The following is a 20,442-nucleotide window of genomic DNA, read 5'->3' on the forward strand; positions in this document are numbered from 1 at the left end:
CCTCCCTCCCCTGCACGGTACCTACTGGAAGCAGCGATTTTCCTTCCCCTCCTCCCTCTCCCGCCTCCCTGCTCGGCTTCACACAACCCGTTCTGCAAAAGCTGTGGGTTTCGCGTGTCGTGGGAACCCATCCCGGTCGTCCAAGGAAAGCCGAGCCAAGGGCGACGTGGGAATCCACCCAACTCTCCCCTTGCCATCTCCTCCTCCTCCTCCTCCTCCTCCTCCTCCTCCTCCTCCTCCTCCTCCTCCTCTCCCCGAGCAAGCTTGCGAGGCGAGGGCGCTGGGTGCCAGCGGCCACCGCAGCTTTAAAGCCCGATCCACGTGAGCCGCGCGGCTGGCTGGCTGGCTGGCTGCCCCCCTCCCTCCTCTCCCCCCCCCCCCTTTGCAGCGCCTCGCTCGGCTGCCTCCTCCTCCTCCTCCGCGGCGCCCCCCAGCCCGAGCCAGCCAGGAGCTCCGCGCTGCAGTTCTGCGCAAAGGAGCGAAGCGGCGGCGGCGGCGAATAGAAGTTTCCGCGCGGCCCGGAGCTCCCCGCGTGACCCGATCCGCGGGTGGGCAGGCAGGCAGGCAGGCGGAGGAAGGGAGGGAGGGCGGAGAGTTTGCGGGGAGGGGGGGCGGGCGGGCCAGCGCGCCTCCTCCTTCCCTGCCTGCCCGCCTTGCTTCCTTCCTTCCTTCCTTCCTTCCTTTCCACGCGGGGAGGGCGAGGGCGACCCTCGGCGGGCGGACGCGGCGGATCCCTCCCCGGCTGGACTGGCGACGGAGGCGGACGGGCGAGCGAGCGAGCGAGAGGCGAAGGAGGGGCAGAAGAAACGGGGGACCCCGCCGGCGCCCCACCTTCTTTCCATCACCATCATCATCATCATCATCATCATCATCATCATCAGCAGCAGCAGCAGCAGCAGCAGCAGCAGCAGCAGCAGTAGTAGCCGCCCCGCGGTTGCGCCGATGCCGGCCCGGCTAGTTGGGTGGTGATAGTAGCAGTCGCGGACCGGGCTAGCAGCAGCGGACTCGCACCCCGAGCGAGCGACCATGGGGCAACCCGCCGCTCCGACGGTCTTCTTCACGCTCCTGGGGCTTCTGGCCGCCTCGCTCGCCGGCTTCCCCAACACCATCAGCATAGGTGAGAAACGGGAGCCCCTCCCGGCCTTTCTCCCCCCCCCCGACCCACCCTTTCCCGCGACTCGCATGATCTTCCGTCTCCACCATCCTCACGTTAAGTGTTGGATGAAAGCTTGGGGCGGGCGGGCGGGCGGGGGGGGGGAGCTTGCTTCCCCTGAAAACTCCCCGTCGAACTGCCTCCCCCCCAGCCCCCACCCCCCGTTTTCCTCCCTCTCTCGGCTGCAATAACCCCCAAATGAGTTAGTTAGTTGCTCGCCGTTAGAGTTTGGGACTACTCCTCCGAACAGGGTACCCAACAATTGAGGAGAGGGTGTGGGGGCTGGAGGAATCTCAATTTAACCATTGAATTGAATTGAACGGGTTTGGTAGCTTTGGAAGGCAGCGCAGTGGATCGGGCGCCGGGCTTTAATGCGGATTGGGATCCTTTGGCCGCCTGAGGGATCTCTGGGCTGAAGTTGGGCGTTTCGAAGGCAGATGGAATTGAAAGCCGTTCCTGCTTGGGTGCAAAGGAAGCGGATCCCTTCCTTTCCCTTCCCTGGGAGAATTGGCAGAACAAAAACTTCCGTGGAATTTTTTTCCACGCGGACCTCTTTGGGTCCGGGGGTTGTTGTTTGCAAGCCCACCGAATGCCTCCCCCCACTCCCCCCCCGGGTCTTCTCTTTGAAACTTTTTGGGGGTTTTGGCCTGAGCTGATGTGCCTCGCTTTTGAACCCACGTCCGGGAACTGTCCAAGTCCTGCAAATGAAATCTGTTTTTGTAGGGTTTTTTTTTTTTTTGGCCCTGGCATTTTTTTTCTTTTTCTTTTTCTTTTTTTCTTTTTGGCTGAAAAACCCGGTTTGGCTCTCCGGGAGCGGGAGGGGCAAGAGAACCCCATGTGCCAGACAAATCAGATGAAGCATTCATGGGGTGCCCTTTCCCCCCCTTCCCCCAAGCTGGCATGGGGTACCCAGCCAAAACCGTGCAGGTGGACGATCAAAATAATCCGTGCCTTGTCTGTCTGCAACGAATCCGTGCTGCTGCAGCAAATGTGCGTGCGTGCGTGTGTGCGCGTGGCTTTTTTTTTTTTTTTTTGAAAAAATTGTTCTATGTGTAGGAGTGTAAAAATTCCCTGCCCACTTGGGTTCTTCTGGGGCACTGAAAAATGCCAAGCTGTACTTAAAAATAGCATTTTGTTTGTGGAGCATTTACCTCTTACGGTTTGCTCGCCCCCCCTGCTTTTCCAGCTATATCTTATTTTCTTTCATTCCCTCCCCCTACGTGCTGTGCAGAAAGAACATGGGGGGCCAGCCTTGTTTTGCTGCTGCTGGTGGTTGGGTGGGTGGGCTGAATAAGGAACTAGAAAAGCAGACCCTTACTTTCCAGTGGTTCTACTCCATCCCACCCGTCCGAAGGTGATCAGGGATCTGGTGGCTAAATCATACTGGTATGTCTAGTGTCTAACAAAGAGAAGGGCTTGGGGGTGACATGACAGATGTCTCCCAGCACTTGAGGGCCTGTCACCGAGAAGAGAGGGAACCGATGCATCCGAGGACAGGACAAGAAGTAATGGGTGGAAAGTCCTTAAAGAGAAACCCAGTCGAGAACTAAGGGGAAATTTCCTGACCGTGAGAATAATTAACCAGTGGAACAGCTTGTCTCCTGGGGGTGTGGGTGCTTCATTGCTGGAGGTCTTCCAGAAAAGATTGGACAGCCATTTGACTGTGATGCGCTAAGGTCTCCTGCTTGAAACAGGGGTTGGACTAGAAGACCTCCAAGGGGTCCTTCCAGCCCTGTGATTCTGTGAGATGGTATAGGTTCTCCTGCTTAAGGGGCCGGCTGGACTAGAAGACCTCCAAGGTCCCTTCCAGATTTATTCTATTCTATTCTATTCTATTCTATTCTATTCTATTCTATTCTATTCTATTCTATTCTATTCTATTCTATTCTATTCTACTCTGTAATTCTATTCTATTCTATTCTATTCTATTCTATTCTATTCTATTCTATTCTATTCTATTCTATTCTATTCTATTCTTATTCTATTATTTCCTGTTTGTTATTCTATTCTATTCTATTCTATTCTATTCTATTCTATTCTATTCTATTCTATTCTATTCTATTCTATTCTATTCTATTCTACTCTGTAATTCTATTCTATTCTATTCTATTCTATTCTATTCTATTCTATTCTATTCTATTCTATTCTATTCTTTTCTATTCTATTCTATTCTATTCTATTCTATTCTATTCTATTCTATTCTATTCTATTCTATTCTATTCTATTCTATTCCATTATTTATTTCTACTCTACTCTACTCTATTCTATTATTTCTATTCTATTCTATTCTACTCTGTATTTCTATTATATTCTATTCCATTCCACTCCACTCCACTCCACTCCACTCTATTCTATTATTTCTATTCTATTGTTCTACTCTGTATTTTTATTCTATTCTATTCTGTTCTGTTCTATTCTATTCTATTCTATTCTATTCTATTCTATTCTATTCTATTCTATTCTATTCTATTCTATTCTTTCTATTCTATTCTGTTCTACTCTGTAATTCTATTCTATTCTATTCTATTCTATTCTATTCTATTCTATTCTATTCTATTCTATTCTATTCTATTCTATTCTATTCTATTCTATTCTATTCTATTCCATTCCATTCCATTCCTTCTCTGCCCCGAAGGCAGCTGCAATCTGCCATCCTGTTTGGTTGATAAGACTACCTTCAGGGCTAGTCGAAACTTTGCTTAGGGACCCTTCACCTCTGTCTTATTTGGGCTGCTCTGGAGGGCAGGGATGGGAGTCAGCCATTGCACATTTAAATCTGGTTGTCCCTGGAGATCAAAGAGTTAGGGTTTCTCAGATCTGGGGTTGAGCACATAGTTTTAATCATCCCCCCCCAATAAGTCCATTCCTTTAGGCTCAGCGAGGCTGGTCTTTGAATGGCTGCACAGGTTCAGGATGGAACAGGCTTACGTGTCTTATCCTTGGCTCTGACTGAGAACAGTTAGGCTGTGGCTCTTCTAGCCATTTAGCCTGGAGGATGCCTCTCTGGATGTAGGAGGATTTATTTCTGATCCCAGGGATGGAGAGAAGCAAATTCTGCCCCGAGCTTTCCTGCTTTGAAGTACATCTCTTCCCCGTTTCCATTGTCCATCCATTTTTCCAACACAGCCCTCTGTGGAAGCTGACTGGGGAAATAAATCCCATTGACCACCACATATAAGAATGCTCAGATCGGGCTGTGTTTTGGATTGGGGAAAAAAAAGAAGTCTTGCCCAACTTGCTTGGGCTGATGCCGTAGGATGTCTCTTGGGGGTTTCGACCTCCTTGCTTGAAAAGGGGTCTTGCAGGATTAGAAGCCCATTTCCCCCCCCTCCCCTTCTCTCTGCCTCAGAAGAACTCACTACACAGAGGGACCTGGTTGAGAGTAAACCTAGGTGGAATTCCCCATGTACTGTACAGATTTGCTACCCGGTCTGATTTGTCTTGCCTCTGAAACCCCTTTGCTTTTTCAACGGGGCTGAGTTACAAATGAGTATGGCCGAGAATTACAGCCCGGCAGGATTCAAAAAGCCTCTGTGTGTGTGTGTGTGTGTGTGTGTGTGTGAGAGAGAGAGAGAGAGAGAGAGAGAGAGAGAGAGAGAGAGAGAGAGAGAGAGAGAGAGAGAGAGAGAGAGAGAGAGAGAGAGAGAACATAATTCTTGCCTTGAAGATTTATGTAGCCTGCTGATTTTTGACATGAAATGTGATCTTGGCTAATCGCAAATGCCTTCTCAAGGCAATTTAAACCAGACGATCCTTTTGTTTTCGCCCAATCCTCAGTGGGTTTTTTGTTTTAAATATCCTATGTCTTCTCCATTATAGGAGGACTTTTCATGAGAAACACTGTCCAGGAGCACAGTGCATTCCGATTTGCTGTGCAGTTGTACAACACAAACCAAAATTTCACAGAAAAGCCGTTCCACTTGAACTACCATGTGGATCATCTGGATTCTTCGAACAGTTTTTCGGTGACCAACGCATGTAAGTAGCTGGTTGGATTTTCTTACAATCCCACGTCCCCTGCTTAGATTTCAAACCTCCTTCCTCTTTCTTCCATCTGGACTTCTCGTCTTTCTGCCCCAACATCCAGAGCTGCGGTATTGTAAGCTAGAGACTGTGTGTCACAGCAGCCAAGCATAAGGAGGAGTTAATTTATTTTGCAGGGCTCTCTGCATACAACAATCCATTTTAAATTGCCTTTATCAAATTTTAGTAACAATTTGTTGCTGGAACTTTGCACTTTGATATGGCCCAAGGGCTAATCAATAAAGACTTATTACTATTGCATAGAACAAAATGGGTTGATTCTTACAGGCCAAATGTGGACTGCTTTCTCTTCCTTCCTCTGAAGCCTTTGAAAGACCGAGGCAAAAGAGAGAGAGAGAGAGAGAGAGAGAGAAAGGCACATAAGTTCATTGTTGAGGTTTATATAAATTGATGTGCAGCGGTGATAGGGGGCATTATTTGACAAATAACATGTTTGGAGAAACCAGCATAGTGGCTGTTGTTTAAAGTGACCTTGGAATGATAACGGGAGAATGGATTTTTTTTGGGGGGGGGCCTTTTCTGCCTTAAAATAGCTTTTCTCCTTGCAGAGAATGTGTCTGTCTCTGTGTGTGTACATGTGTGTTTGTGTGTGTGTGAGAGAAAAACAGTGAGAAGGCAGTAGAAACGGAGAGATGCCCTAGGAATTGGAGGGCCAGGAGACAAATGGTGTAGAAAGCTTGATGGGCTGGAAAAATTAGCACCACAGATGCAGAGACAGTTTTTTTCCTCTTGTTTTGATGTCTCCTCTTCTGCTTTCTTACTGAGCAATTAAAAAAAGAAGGGATAGGCCTTTGATATACCACAGCTGGTACTTCAAGTCCAATCAGGAATGTCTCGTCTTAAAGTTAGGAGATGTTTTGATTTTTTTTTAAAATCCCATTTATATCCCGCCCTTCTCCGAAGACTCAGGGCGGCTTACAAGCTTAGCAGTAGCCTTCATTCTATGTATATGCCTGCTTATTAGGGCTTTCACACACACACCCCCCAAGCGGCATTATTACAAAGTCAGCTTAATTGCTCCCAACAATCTGGGTCCTCATTTTACCTACCTCGGAAGGATGGAAGGCTGAGTCAACCTTGAGCCTGGTGGGACTCGAACCTGCACTAATTGCAGGCAGCTGGTGTTACTTAAGGAGGCATCAGCCCACTGCTCCACCAAGGCTCTTGCTTGGGAGCAGGAATATTGATACAGATATGGCTTGTATCTTAGGGCCAAACGAGTCTATTAGTTAGGGGCCCAATCAACTTGAGAATGAGAGATAATGCATAAGCAGTAAATGAAGTCAGTTTACTCTGGAAAGAGTGCAGAAAAGAGCAACAAGGATGATTAGGGGGCCGGAGGATAAAACATATGAAGAACGGTTGCAGGAATTGGATATGGCTGGTCTAGTAAAAAGAAGGACTAGGGGTGACATCATAGCAGGGTTCCGATATTTGAGGGGCTGCCACAAAGAAGTGGGTGTGTGTGTGTCACCTCGTTCTACAAAGGACCTGAAGGAAGGGAAAGAAGAAATGGATGGAAACTAATCAAAGGAGAGAAGCAACCTAGAACTAAGGAGAAATTTCCTGGCAGTTAAACAATTTACTCTGGAATAACTTGCCTTCAGAGGTTGTGGGTGCTCCATCTCTGGAGGCTTTTCAGAAGAGATTGGACAGCCATTTGTCTGGAATGGCCTAGGGCAGGGGTAGGCAACCTCGGCTCTTTTATGACTCATGGACTCCAACTCCCAGAATTCCTTAGTCAGCTGACTCAGGAATTCTGGGAGTTGGAGTCCATGAGTCATAAAAGAGCCGAGGTTGACTACCCCTGGCCTAGAGTCTCCTGCTTGAGCAGGGGGTTGGACTAGAAGACCTCCAAGGTCCCTTCCAACTCAGCACTGGGTTGAGGTGGCTACATAGTGGCCCCAGCCAACTGATGCTGGTTAAATACAGCATGGGAGAACGGGAGAGGGGGAGAGAGGGAGAAAGAGACAGAGAGGAAGGGATAGGGAGAGAGAGAGAGAGGGAGGGGGAGGGAGGGTGGGAGAGAAAGAGACAGAGGCAGATGATAGAGATGAGAGAAATAGAAATGAAAGAGAAAGCATTAAGATCCCCAACACAAATTATATCTATATTTGGAGTTTGATGAGACCAGACAAAAATTTAATCCAGAGATTCTTTCTAAATGAGATTTGACTGGACTCCCAACTCAAATAGATTTTCTGGATTGGATTGACTCAGATCAGATGTGTCCAAATCACAACTGAATTTCAAAGGCTTTTGTCTGGGGACCAAAGCCTTTTTTTCCTCTGGAATCTCTTTAGAAGATGGAGTCAACCTAATTTGAGGTTTCAAAGTGAAGCCTGCAGTCCATTGGTCTTTCCAAATGCATGTGGATTAGTATCCTTCAGAGTTGCTTGGGAATAAACATAATTGAACATGACAAATAAAACTTCCTATAATTTATACCTTCTTCATATACACTTCAAGAGGGCCTTCCAGAAGATTCTGAAGCCCCTAACCCATCAACCACTTTTCCGAATGACCTTTCTGAATCAAAACCTATTTTGTTAAGCTCTCTCCAAATTAAGAATCACAGTTCTTGAAACTAGCCAGGTTATTTTGACCTCCTTGAGAAAAGGATCCCATGCATTCTTCCTTCAATGGCAGTGGAAACACAACAATACCCAATAACAATTTGTTAGTCTTTCCTTGATATTCTAAATTAGTTCCCTGCCATCTAATCCCAAACCTGGAAATTTTGTTATTAACCTCTCTTAGGGAGAAGCAGTACTTTGATGCTTCAGCTGCTACTCAGCCTGAAATGGAGCGATATTTATCTAGCATCAATCAATCTGAAATTGCACTGTATTTTATTTACAGTATATACTCACTAGTGCTACATGACTTGCAGTGACAATGTTTTTGCCTTCCTTACTGCATCCCTTTTCTACGTGTGACCCAAGTAAAAACAACAACCACAAACACACAGATACACGAAATTGGATCTTGAACCTTGCTTAGCCTACAACCTGTGTCTGTTTCCTTACATCTAAAGCCACAGCGCGTTTAACCAGATCAGACAGTGATTTAACAGAGTGATGAGAAATTATGGAAGGGGTGAACATGTTGTGTGAACCTAGCCTGCCTGATTTATTCGTGATTCAGTGGATCGTGGGTTAATTCAATCCATAGCCTTAAGTGAGTTGTGTGAGCATAGCTAGTTGGTTTGAAGTTAGAAATGTATTTATTGATGTGGTTTCCATACCTTGGTCTTATTGTTTTATTCAGCTGAATGTGCAGACTAGGGTTGGTCATTCATTTATTTGTGTTGGGCTGATGTGTAATGGCCACATCTGGAAACCTTTGAAGGCCTTAGTAGTCCTTCTCCTCCATTGGTGGAGCCTCATGCATCAATCTGGCTGTGGGTTCTGGATCTAGGATGCTAACCCTACTCTTAAGAAAGAAGACGAGGAAGGATATTTGGGCTTTGCTTCTGTCTTTCCCTAAAATATTGCTGGGAATTCACTCCCAGAGTTGAAGTCCACAAGTCTTAAAGTTGCCAAGGTTGAGGACTCTTGTTGTAAATTCTTATTTAGCTTTAGAACTTGCATCAGTTTTCAAGTTTTATTTCTCCTATCTTCTTTAGGTGCATCACAGACATTTGGGGTGCAGTTTTCCTTAAACTACACCTTATCCTTATCTTTTAAGGACTTAGTGTAACCCTCTTTAAGATGCAGTCTGTCTGGATTTAATATGTATTTGAAACTCAACTTTTTCCCCCACCCAATTTGAAGACAGCAGCATAAACATTGTTTGATTTGAGTAGTGGCAAATGCAATTTATATTTCTTCATGTTGAAATACAACATTCTGTCTCATTTCTAACTGTAGGATATGGCTTCCCTTATGTGTTCTACTAGGATAATCTCCACTTGAATAACTATGCAGCCTCGTTTTCTTAATCTGAGGAAACCATAGATTATGATAATTTGCTGATCATCCAGGTTTCTGGAAATAGCAGCAATCGCCAAGCTTTAACTTAGTGTTTAATCATGGTGATGTATTAAAATGGGCATCTCTTGTTAATTTTTGTATCTTGTATTTTTTATGTATGCCCTGTTCACCGCCCTGAGTCCTTCGGGAGAAGGGCGGTATACAAATACAATAAAACCTAAACCTAAACCTAATTATTGCTCCACTGTTATTAAGGAACCTGTGTTTGACAAACATGGAATACATCATCATCAATTATGAATCTTGGTGAGCTGATGAGAGTTAGGGACACTAATCAAGGAGAGACGCAACCTAAAAATAAGGAGAAATTTCCTGATAAAGTGAGAGCAATTAATTGGTGGAATGACTTGTCTCCAGAAGTTGTGGGTGTTCCATCATGGTAGGCTTTCGAGAAGAGATTGGACAACCACTTGTCTCTGCTTGAACAGGCTGGTTGGACTTCCAAGCTCTCTTCTGTTATTCTGTAATCTAGAAGGCTTCTACTATTTTGTGGAAGACTTCTTCTGGATGTGATCCTACAGATGTTTCTCCTGTTATCCTATTTTTCAGATGAATTTTTTTTTCAAGAAGGCTTAGCTGCAAGTCATAAACCTAGTGGTCCTATTGTTTCATTTAAATGTCCTAGTATTTGTAGGTCCAATGTCTTTGACTAGGCAACTCCTCATTGATCAATGTGATTGTTAGAACTGCCATCTGTTTTTCATGCTCACATTAGTCAGCGTTGTAGGGCAGCGAATGCCCTAATTCTTTGGGAGGGAGATGACATTTCTATCCATTTGGCAAGAGCTCCTCATCAGATGAATTGATTTAAAGCAGACCAGTTCTAACTTTTTGTGACCAAGGGGAAAACAGCAGAAACATGTCTCTGTTCCAGTCCTTTTCCATACTACTTGATGCACAGCAGCATCTGTTGGCCAAGTGCATTGAGGAAAGGCTGGGGAAGGAGACCTTCTAGGGATTAAAAAGCTCGCCTGAGGATATGTTGTATGCTGATGATACCCAACTCTTTTTCTCCACCCCGAACCAACCCAGTGATGCCCTCGCAGTGATGTCCCGTTTCCTGGAGGCGGTCCGGGTCTGGATGAGGAGAAACAGGCTTCATCTCAATCCTGCCAAGACTGAGTTGCTGTGCATACCTGCATCTCGGGTCAACCAGACTATTCCATCTTTAATGATGGGGGGTGAGGTGTTACCCCCCGTTGACAGGGCTCACAACTTGGGCGTCCTCCTGGATTCATGGCTCAATTTTGAAGACCACATAGGATCCGTGACCAGGGGGGCTTTTGCCCAGGTTTGCCTGGTGCGCCAGTTGCGACCCTATCTGGACCGAGATGACCTACGCACAGTCACTCATGCACTCGTGACCTCCCGTTTAGACTACTGCAATGCTCTCTACATGGGGCTGCCCTTGAGGACCACTCAGAGGCTTCAGCTGGTGCAGAATGCGGCCGCGCGAGTTGTGATGGGGGTTTCCCGATACTCCCATGTAACACCTCCACTCCGTGAGCTGCATTGGCTTCCGGTTGCCCTCCGGGTGAGATTCAAGGTGCTGGTGATTACCTATAAAGCCCTAAATGGCCTGGGTCCGGGATATTTGAGGGAACACCTGTTGCCGGCATCAAGCTCCCTTGGTCCTGTGCGCTCCCACAGGGAGGGCCTTCTCAGGATACCGCCGGTTAAGGAATGCCGGCAGGTTATTCCCAGGGGAGGAGCATTCTCTGTGGGCGCACCGGCCCTATGGAACCAACTTCCCACGGAACCTAGGACTGCCCCCGACCTTTGCTCATTTCGCCGGGACCTGAAAACTTGGCTCTTCGAGCTGTCTGGCCCAGGCTGAGGGATTTTAATTTTTATTGGCTTTTAGTTTTAAATTTCGGGGACTTGAATTAATTAATTGTTTTAACTGATTTTAATTTTTGTATGTTATGCTTTTAATTTTCCCTGTAAACCGCCCTGAGTCCTACGGGAATAGGGCGGTATATAAATTTAATAAAATAAATAAATAAATAAATGTATTATAAATGGTAGGTGATGGTGGAAATGTTATTCGTGGGCTTGGATATGGAATATTTAAAGATTTTGCAGCTCCAAATAAATAAAACAAATGGAGGCTATTTGTGCCAAACCTGAAAGTAATTTTTTTTAAACATCTGAAGATATTTATAGTCATATGCCAAGGGTGATTCCCTGTCTTTCTGCAAATTCGCCATTGGTTGAAATTCTTGATGGGTTAATTTGACATGATTTTATTTATTTCTTTGTATCTATCCTGCCTGCATTATTTTTTACAATCATCTAAAGGTGGCGAAAACCTTCCTCCTATTTTCCCCACCACCACAACTCTTGAGGTGAGTTTGGCTAAAAGACAGTAACTGTCTTTCATGCTGAAGGCGGGACTAGGAATCACAGCGCCTGGTGATTGGGCCACAGTCACACAGCGCTTTTTCTTCCCTAAAGTAGAACAAAAATCACTTGTCCTGGTTAATTGATCCAGAAACACCCAGCTAGCTTTCAAGCCTAAGGTGGAATCTCCTGGCGATTGGCCCAAAGTTACCCAACTGGCTTCCATGCCTAAGGAGGAACTAGAACTCACTGTCTCCTGGTGATAGGTCTAAAGTCACCCAGCCGTCTTTCATAGATAAGGTGGGACTCAAGTCTTTTGCTTTCCAGCCTTAACCACTAGACCAGGGGTCTGCAATCTTGACCAAACTGTTTTGAAAAAAAGCAGAGAAGGGAAATTTTGGAGGCTGAAAGAAAAAAAGACTCCCCAATGCCATTTGGTCAAACCACTGTCTTTTCTTCGTCCAGTTCCATCTCTGTGGTGGCCCATCTTATATCATGCTGTTCATGTTCGCGTTGATGTTTTTCCTATTTTGGGAGACGTGATGGACAAGCAGAAATGCTTAAAGAAAAAAAAAGACCCCTGGTTGGGTTCCCCCCCATTTATAGGTGATTTAGATGTTAGTGATCTTAAGCTTTTTGTGGAAAAGAAAAAACATTGATGGACGCAGGAGCTAACTTGCTTCATAATTCCAAGCTGTGTAACCAAAGTCTGAGCCAGCAGGTGGATGCTGCTGAGAGGTTGCGGGGTTTTTGGCTCGCGCACGGAGTAAGACATCTTTTGCTGGAATATGTTGCAACAGGGCAGCGTCACTGTCCAACTTTATCACTGGTGGGTCCCTGTCTAATTCCTCTCCTCCTTTTCCCCTGGATTTAAATTAACTCGGCTCTGTCAGCCTCGGGTACCATTAAGGTTTGAATGGATGCTTTTAAGTTCTCGCGTGCCGTTGCTGTCTCTTTCTAGTTTGCGCCTGTAGTGTACGCTACCATATTCCTGAAGCCACTGCAGTGTCAGCTCATTAGCAAACAGATCGCATATTTCTCGCTCGCTCTCTTCCCCCCCACTTCTGCACTGTCATTGCAAAAAAAAAAAAAAAAAAAAAAACAGCCGTTGTACACCTTTAAGGCCAAGAAATGGACTGCTAGATCACGTACTATTTACAGAGAGTGCATAGAAAAGCGAGTGCAAAGCTTGAGTGACTGATTCCCCTCTTAGAACATTCTGAGAAAGGATTGGCTTTAAGGCTAAAGAAAAACCCTGCAAAGGGACCGTCCTTTTTAGTAAAATACACAAGCCCCAAAGCTGTGCTTTGTAAAAGGCAGTGTGTGTGTGTGTGTGTGTGTGTGTGTGTGTGTGTGTGTGTGAGTCTTCAGTACTGCTTGGAGGAGATTTTTCTGGGACCCCTCCTTAGCCCTGCTGCTTGTGTGTGTATTTCTTAATGCCCCTGGACCAGTCTGCTCTCTTTGCCACAGCTCCATCATTTTTCTTAAAGAAGGGACAAGTACCCGGGATTTATTTATTTTTTTTGGGGGGGGGGAACCTGCCTTTGTTTTCTGTGAGAGGTTCTCATTGTCTTTGTTTGGATGGGGTTTTGGGGGGGGGTTCTCCATTCCTTCCTTCCTTCTCCTTGAGGCTGATTTTACAATCCATCTTGCAGAGGGGTAGAGATTTCGGAAAAGGCGGACGTAGGAAAAAGTCTGCAGCTGCCACTACGGAGATGGTGTTCTAGGAATTCCATGCACGGCAAACTGGTGAACCAAGAGTCAGAAGAGACCAGTTTCTCTGGCAGGCTTTGTCCCGTCTCCTGCAACACTTAACTTGATGCTGCAGCATGAATGTTTCCTCCTGGCAGTGGACAAACAGCTTCTTCCTGTTTACCTCTGGCTCCCCTCCTGGAAAAAGGCTGGCAGTGCTCAGACTAGACAGTTTGCTACTGTCCTAGGTCTCTTTTCTGGTCAGCTTCGCGTGGAGAAGTAGGGTTAACAATCCAAGAAGCGAATTGATTTGGGGCAGTAGCCTTCCTTGAGTCCATATGAGTTGTTCAAAGACTTGGTTGATATCAGTCTTGCCAATATCTAAAGTCTTCTGCCCGTAAGAGAACCTTCCATTTGTCTACCTTGTTCTCCAGATGTTTAAGAAATTCTTTCCAACTTCTTTCCACGGTGTTTTTGGACCTTTTGTTGTTGACAGGAAAAATAGGCCGTTCCTTGTTGGGTTGTCATCTCTGTGGTCCAAAAAAATTCAAATTGGCAGCCGCAAGGGTAGCATCAAAGCTCTACTCGATGTTGTGTGCATTCATAAAAACAGGTAGGGCTTTGCATGTGTCTTTGCGGTTGCTATCTTGATGTTTCTTTTATTTTTATATGTGCCCTGTTCACCGCCCTGAGTCCTTCGGGAGAAGGGCGGTATACAAATATAATAAATAAATAAAATAAAATAAACCGTATCCTGCGCTCACCCTTGTATTTATTATGTACCTTTCCTTCTCTAAAAAGCCTTTCTGAGGCCTCATTTCCCAGTTTGAAAAAAGCGCCACAACTGGATGTCTTCCATTTAATCCCATCGTCCTGTGTGCTCCCACAGGGAGGGCCTTCTCAGGATACCGCCAGTTAAGGAATGCCGGCGGGTTATTCCCAGGGGAAGGGCGTTCTCTGTGGGCGCGCCGGCCCTATGGAACCAACTTCCCACGGAACTCAGGACTGCCCCCGACCTTTGCTCATTTCGCCGGGACTTCAAAACCTGGTTCTTCAAGCTGTTTGGCCCAGACTGAGGGGTTTTAATTTAATTTAATTAAATTGGGTTTTAGTTTAACTTCAGGGATTGTAATTTAATTAATAGTTTTAATTGATTTTAATTTTGTATATTATGTATTTTAATTTTCCCTGTAAACCGCCCTGAGTCCTACGGGAATAGGGCGGTATATAAATTTAAATAATAAATAAATAAATTAATAAATAAATTAATAATCTACCCTTGCAATTTAATTGAAGAAAAGCTGGAGACTATTGGAGAGACCATGATAGGGTCAAAAGCAGTTTGTATATACTCCTTGGTCCCTTTGAAATGAAGACAGTCCAATAACATTATTTTATTTTTATTTTTTTTATTTTAATCCCATTTATATCCCGCCCTTCTCCGAAGACTCAGGGCGGCTTACAATTTAAAGCACAAATCAATGTGCTTAGCAATAGCCTTCATTCTATGTATATGCCTGCTTATTAGGGCTTTCGCCCCCCCCCAAGTGGCATTATTACAAAGTCAGCTTATTGCCCCCCACAATCTGGGTCCTCATTTTACCTACCTGGGAAGGATGGAAGGCTGAGTCAACCTTGAGCCTGGTGGGATGCGAACCTGCACTAATTGCAGGCAGCTGGTGTTACTTAAGGAGGCATCAGCCCACTGCTCCACCAAGGCTCCTTATAAACTTCTCTTTTCCTTTTTTTTTAAAAAAAGAAACTTGCTAAAAGTGGAATCTCTTGCCTCACACTGAGGGACAACCGGTGAGAAAAATAAATGGATGGAGAAGTTTTCTACACAGAAAAGTCCTTGGTTGCTTTCTTGCAGATGTTGCGTTACTCAACTACATAAGTATCCTGAAGATCTTATCCAGTCTGGTAATAAAATGTCTTTAAATAAACAACCAAGTTCAGAGAACACCAAGGACTCCACGGTTCAACCCTGAGCTACAGATACAGTGTTAGGTTGTCCACTCCATTGGGAGAATGGTAGAAGTGCTTCTGGAGAGTCCAAGTGGTTCTGAATACAGACGGGCACTTGATTAGATAGCGATAGCACTTAGAGTTATCTACCACTTCATCATGCTTTACAGCCTTCTCTAAGTGGTTTACAGAGTCAGCCTATTGCCCCCAACAACCTGGGTCCTCATTTTACCGACCTCAGAAGGATGGAAGGCTGAGTCAACCTTGAGCCGGTCATGATCAAACTCCAGGCAGTGGGCAGAGTTAGCAATAGCAGTAGCACTTAGACTTACATACCTCATCACAGTGCTTTACAGCCTTCTCTAAGTGGTTTACAGAGTCAGCATCTTGCCCCCCAACAACCTGGGTCCTCACTTTACCGATCTCAGAAGGATGGGAGGCTGAGTAAACCTTGAGCTGGTCAGGATCAAACTCCAGACAGTGAGCTGGATTAGCAATAGCACTTAGTCTTATATTTATTTATTTATTTATTAATGGGACTTATATCCCGCCCTATCTCCCGAAGGACTCAGGGCGGCTAACAACAACAAAATTAAAGATCTCTGTACAATAAATTAAAATTAAAAATTAAAACTCAGTGGGTTGGGACGCTGAGCCTGTCAATCAGAAGGTCGGCAGTTTGGCAGGTCGAATCCCGAGTGCCGCGTAACAGAGTGAGCGCCTGTTACTCGTCCCAGCTTCTGCCAACCTAGCAGTTCGAAAGCACGTAAGAATGCAAGTAGAAAAATAGGGACCGCTACAGTGGGAAGGTAACAGCGTTCCGTGCGCCTTTGGTGTCTAGTCATGCCGGCCACATGACCACAACCTTGAGCTGGTGAGAACTGAACTGCTGAATTGCTGGCAGGTGGCAGTCAGCAGAAGTAGCCTGCACTACTGCATTTTAACCACTGCGCAACCACATCTCAGTGGTGCAGTGCTTCAAATGACCACGACAATGTGTTTCTTTGGCTCAGTTTTTTTCTTTTGTGTTCTTGTTTTGCTTTTTATCAGAAGCCACTGATGCTAGATATTAGCCCGCTAAATCAATTGCAGGGGGAAAAAAATATCTGGTTTTCGAATATCAAAAGAGCAGCACAGTGACAGCCTTTTTCATGCTTCAAAAACATCAAGCATAGTGTTAAACTGTGACTTCAAGCAGTGAGATTTTGGGCATAACACAAAGGAGAACACCCTTGAAGAAAGTTCCCATGGAATTAATTAGTCAGCTGAGGAGGTCTCCCACGTCTATTCACAGAGCATATTTGCCATGTGTGTAGATACGTAAATGCTCACCAAGGAAGAAAGAAAAGAAGAAACATCAAAATGTCATTCCACGAGTGGTGGTTCCCACAGAGGAGGAGCTGGTGCAACACACTATAGCGAGCCAGTTGTTGGCAGCAAATACATTTAATAATAAATATGTTATTATAATATTATTACTATGATCAAACAGTCATCCAGATGTTGAACTGGATTTGGAACTTTTGTCCGTCTATTGAGTCCTTCCCAAGAAGCTGGGACAGGCAGGTGTGGTTGTTTGATGGCGTTCAACGTATCATTGCTGGATGTAAACTCTTCTGAATAGAGCTGCCTTTTGCAATTGACTGATGGTGAGTTTGTCAATGCCTTGGAATAGAGCTGCCTTTTGCAACTGACCAATGGTGAATTTGTCAATGCCTTGGAATAGAGCTGCCTTTTGCAACTGACCAATGGTGAATTTGTCAATGCCTTGGAATAGAGCTGCCTTGTGCAACTGACCAATGGTGAATTTGTCAGTGATCAAGTGGTGCTCCAGATGTTTTGGGAGTGCACTCAAGGCGGCTATTACTATTGGTACTATCTTTGCTTTCTTTTGCCACAGGTGCTCCGCTTCTATTTGCATTTTGTGGTTTTTCTCCAGCTCTTTTGCTTTGTTGTTATTATTAGCCTATCTGCAACTCAAATTGGACATTATCAATTATGATGATATCTCCCATTCTGTCTCTTTAATTCTTGGTTTGCCCTTATTTCTGTTGTTATGAAACGGAACTTGTAGCCACCATGGACTTCAACATGGACTTCAGAAAGAGACCACCAGAACAAAATGGAGCTAAATTTTAAAAAATAAATAAATAGCAAAACCATTGTTTGATCATTTGGGCCTGAATAGAGTCAGTAGCTTTTCATCCCTTTCCACAATCAATTTGACACCGCAAAGTCAGTTGCCATCAATTGCTGTTGTAAGAAAAAGTTGCTCGTGTTTACTTTGCACATCTTCACTTTAATTGAACTGTCATATCCTGTCACTGCCACTTAACTCCACTGCCTCTCTCGCTATATCTCTCTGCTGCAGTTGAGAACACTGGCTTTTGAATCTGATGAGGTTAGCTCTAGTCCATATAAAGTTTAAATTTGATAATTATTTTGCTCGTGTTGCAGTCCCAGAACAGTTCTGACCCACTCTGATAGGACAGCACGCGGTCACCAATATCTTTGAAAAAGAGAGTAGAGGAGTACAAAGAATAACCTTGAAGGAAATATGTGGCAACTATTAGGCAATGAGAACTTAGCTTGGGAAAATGGAAAAGGGTGGGAAAGAAACTCAATATTGTCTCGGCTTGATTCTTTGGTACAAGAGGGAAGGAAGAGGAAACAGAGGCTTTCAAATCTTCTTATTATACTGAATGTCAATAAAGTAGCATTCTAGAATTTCCTGTGTCTGTTTCTTCACCTGGTCTACTCAGAGTGGCTGTCAGGCGCAAAAGATCAGATCCACACATGAAGTCTCAATTAAATTATTTATTGCTAAACAGGCTATGCATAGGAATCTTCCCAAGTAATGGTTGGCACCTGCTTGGAGTTAGGGAAGGGTCAACAGAATTCAACAGGGCTTGGATTTAATCTGCTTGTGGCTATGTAGGGCTTCTAGGCTGATTCCTCTTTTAACTCCAACCCCAGCTTTTGCCACGTCTTCTCCTAGAGAGGTTGACAAAGGTGAAATAGTAGTTTTCCAGTATCTCCAACCATGGTAGTAAAGAGGAAGTGTACTAAAGTCATTGTGTAAACAAACCTATTCCTGTCCTTAGGGCAGATGCTGATCAAGGTAGCCATAATCCTGTTTGTGTAACTGCACGTACTCCCCTGTCTTATGCAAACTGTCTTCTGATAAGAATGTGTAGAATAACCATATAAGGAACAATGTACAACTGGGAAATAGGGGGGTATAAATATGTCTGTTCATACGCCCCTCGGGGTTCAGACCCTTTGCTTTGTTTAAGCTATCTGAACCTGCGCAATAAACCTTTCCTTTCCTGAAGAGCTGGCGTGAGTCTCTTCTTTCTACAACAGTAGAGATGAATAGGAGGCTGTGCCTTTTCAGTTGCCCTTTGCCATCCTTCATGGCTTCTCACAAATCGTATTTTTACAAATCTTGATTTTGTTTGCCACCTCCGTGTTCTGAACTAAATTGAGTTTTAAGGGGGAGTGATGTCTGTCTCCAAAACCTGCTCTGGTTTAGCGTTTTCGGCAATGGAGGCGACTCCCTCTCCGACAGAGAAAGCGGAAGGTGTGCAATCGTGTCCCGTTTTGTTGAAACGGGCTCTTAAAAGTTCACGGATCCTTCCCGCTGTCATTTAACTAATTGCATGTGAATCAATTTCCAAGCTTCTTCACTCACCTTACTCTCTTAATCTTGAATTCTCTGGGGAGATGCAGAGCAGATGGCGGAATGCCTGTCACTTCTCTGTCTTTATCGCTTGCAATCTGCTTTCCTTAAATCAGAATTTTCAAGCCACGTTTCCCCCTTCCACCCCAATCATGTTGCCCTCTGTAGAAAACTCCTGAGAAAGATACTAAGAGAGAAGGGGGAATCAAACAGCAACTCTAGGAAACAAGGGCCAAGATCCACAGAATGCTGCAAGATGGACGTTTTCCAGTTTTGCAGTTAAGAGTCACTCAGGTACATTTCCCCCACAAATAAAATAAAGGATTTCAACCAGAGGTCTCCAAACTTGGCAACTTGTGGACTTCAGCTCCCAGAATTCCTCAGCCATTCCTCATGCTGGCTGAGGAATTGGCTGGGAATCCCTCAGCCAGTTCGAACTACGGGTCGTTCTCGACTCCCGAGCCACAACCGAGGCCCAAATTTTCTGTTGTTAAGCGAGACGTGGGTTGAGTGAGCTTTGTCCCACTTGACCATCTTTCTTGCCGCTCTTGCTAAGTGAATCGCTGCAGCTGATAAGTTAGTAACCTGGTTGTTGAGTCTGGCTTTCCCCATGGACTTTGCCTGTCAGAAGGTCGCAAAAGGAGGATTGCGTGACACACCCCTGGGACGCTGCAAACGTCATAAATATGACCTAGTTGCCAAGTGTCAGAGTTTGGATCATGTGACCGTGGGGAGGCCACCCAGGTCGTAACTGTGAAAAATGACCATAAGTCACATTTTTTGGTGCTGTTGTAACTTTGGACGGTCACTAAACCTGTACTTGGTCAGAGTAGAATGGTGGGAGACAGTACAGATTAACAAATACAGAGAAAAGTCAGTATAAAAGTTCTATGTTTCTGCTCGAATTGGTAATGGCATTCTTCTTCTTTGCTGTTGTTGTTAGTTGCGAAGTCGTGTCCGACCCATCATGACCCCATGGACCATGTTCCTCCAGGCCTTCCTGTCCTCTACCATCTTCTGGAGTCCATTTAAGCTCACGCCTACTACTTCAGTGACTCCATCCAGCCACCTCATTCTCTGTTGTCCCCTTCTTCTCTTGCCCTCAACCTTTCCCAGCATGAGGCTCTTCTCCAGTGAGTCCTTCCTTCTCATTAGGTGGCCAAAGTATTTGAGTTTCAGATTCAGGATCTGGCCTTCTAAAGAGCAGTCAGGGTTGATCTCTTCTAGGACTGACCGGTTTGAACGCCTTGCAGTCCAAGGGACTTGCAGGAGTCTTCTCCAGCACCATAGTTCTTCTTCTAGTTCCATTTCATTCTGCTGGCCAAAATTATGGCAAGTAGCAGTTGGACCTCATGTTCAGTTTTCACAACTTCTGTGACTCTAGCATCATGCTCTTGGGAAACAAGGAAACGACCCAGATGGTCTGCTCACCCAGTCTCATCATTTGATTATAAGCTTGTCAGCAGAATGACCTGAAAGGGGAAGGCATTGGAATCAGAAAAGAAGGAAGGAACTGAAGAGATTTACTCTTTTTCTCCAAAGCAGTCCCTGATGTGGGTTTGGAGAAG

General features: G+C 45.1%; 1 protein-coding gene across 1 annotated transcript in view; it reads left to right on the plus strand.

The window, feature by feature from the left end:
- Positions 1-1,026: 1,026 nt before the first annotated feature.
- The window catches only part of GRIA3 (glutamate ionotropic receptor AMPA type subunit 3), a gene marked incomplete at its 5' end in the record, with an annotated part of 121,041 nt that continues 101,625 nt past the window's right edge, over positions 1,027-20,442 (plus strand). Inside the window, 2 exons of the mRNA XM_083372271.1 lie at positions 1,027-1,117; positions 4,973-5,131. Coding sequence (XP_083228397.1) covers positions 1,027-1,117; positions 4,973-5,131 — 250 coding nt within the window. The remainder of the gene's footprint in view (positions 1,118-4,972; positions 5,132-20,442) is intronic.

The sequence above is a fragment of the Vipera ursinii genome, assembly GCF_947247035.1.
Source record: "Vipera ursinii genome assembly, chromosome: 12".
In the NCBI taxonomy this organism is placed as follows: domain Eukaryota; kingdom Metazoa; phylum Chordata; class Lepidosauria; order Squamata; family Viperidae; genus Vipera; species Vipera ursinii.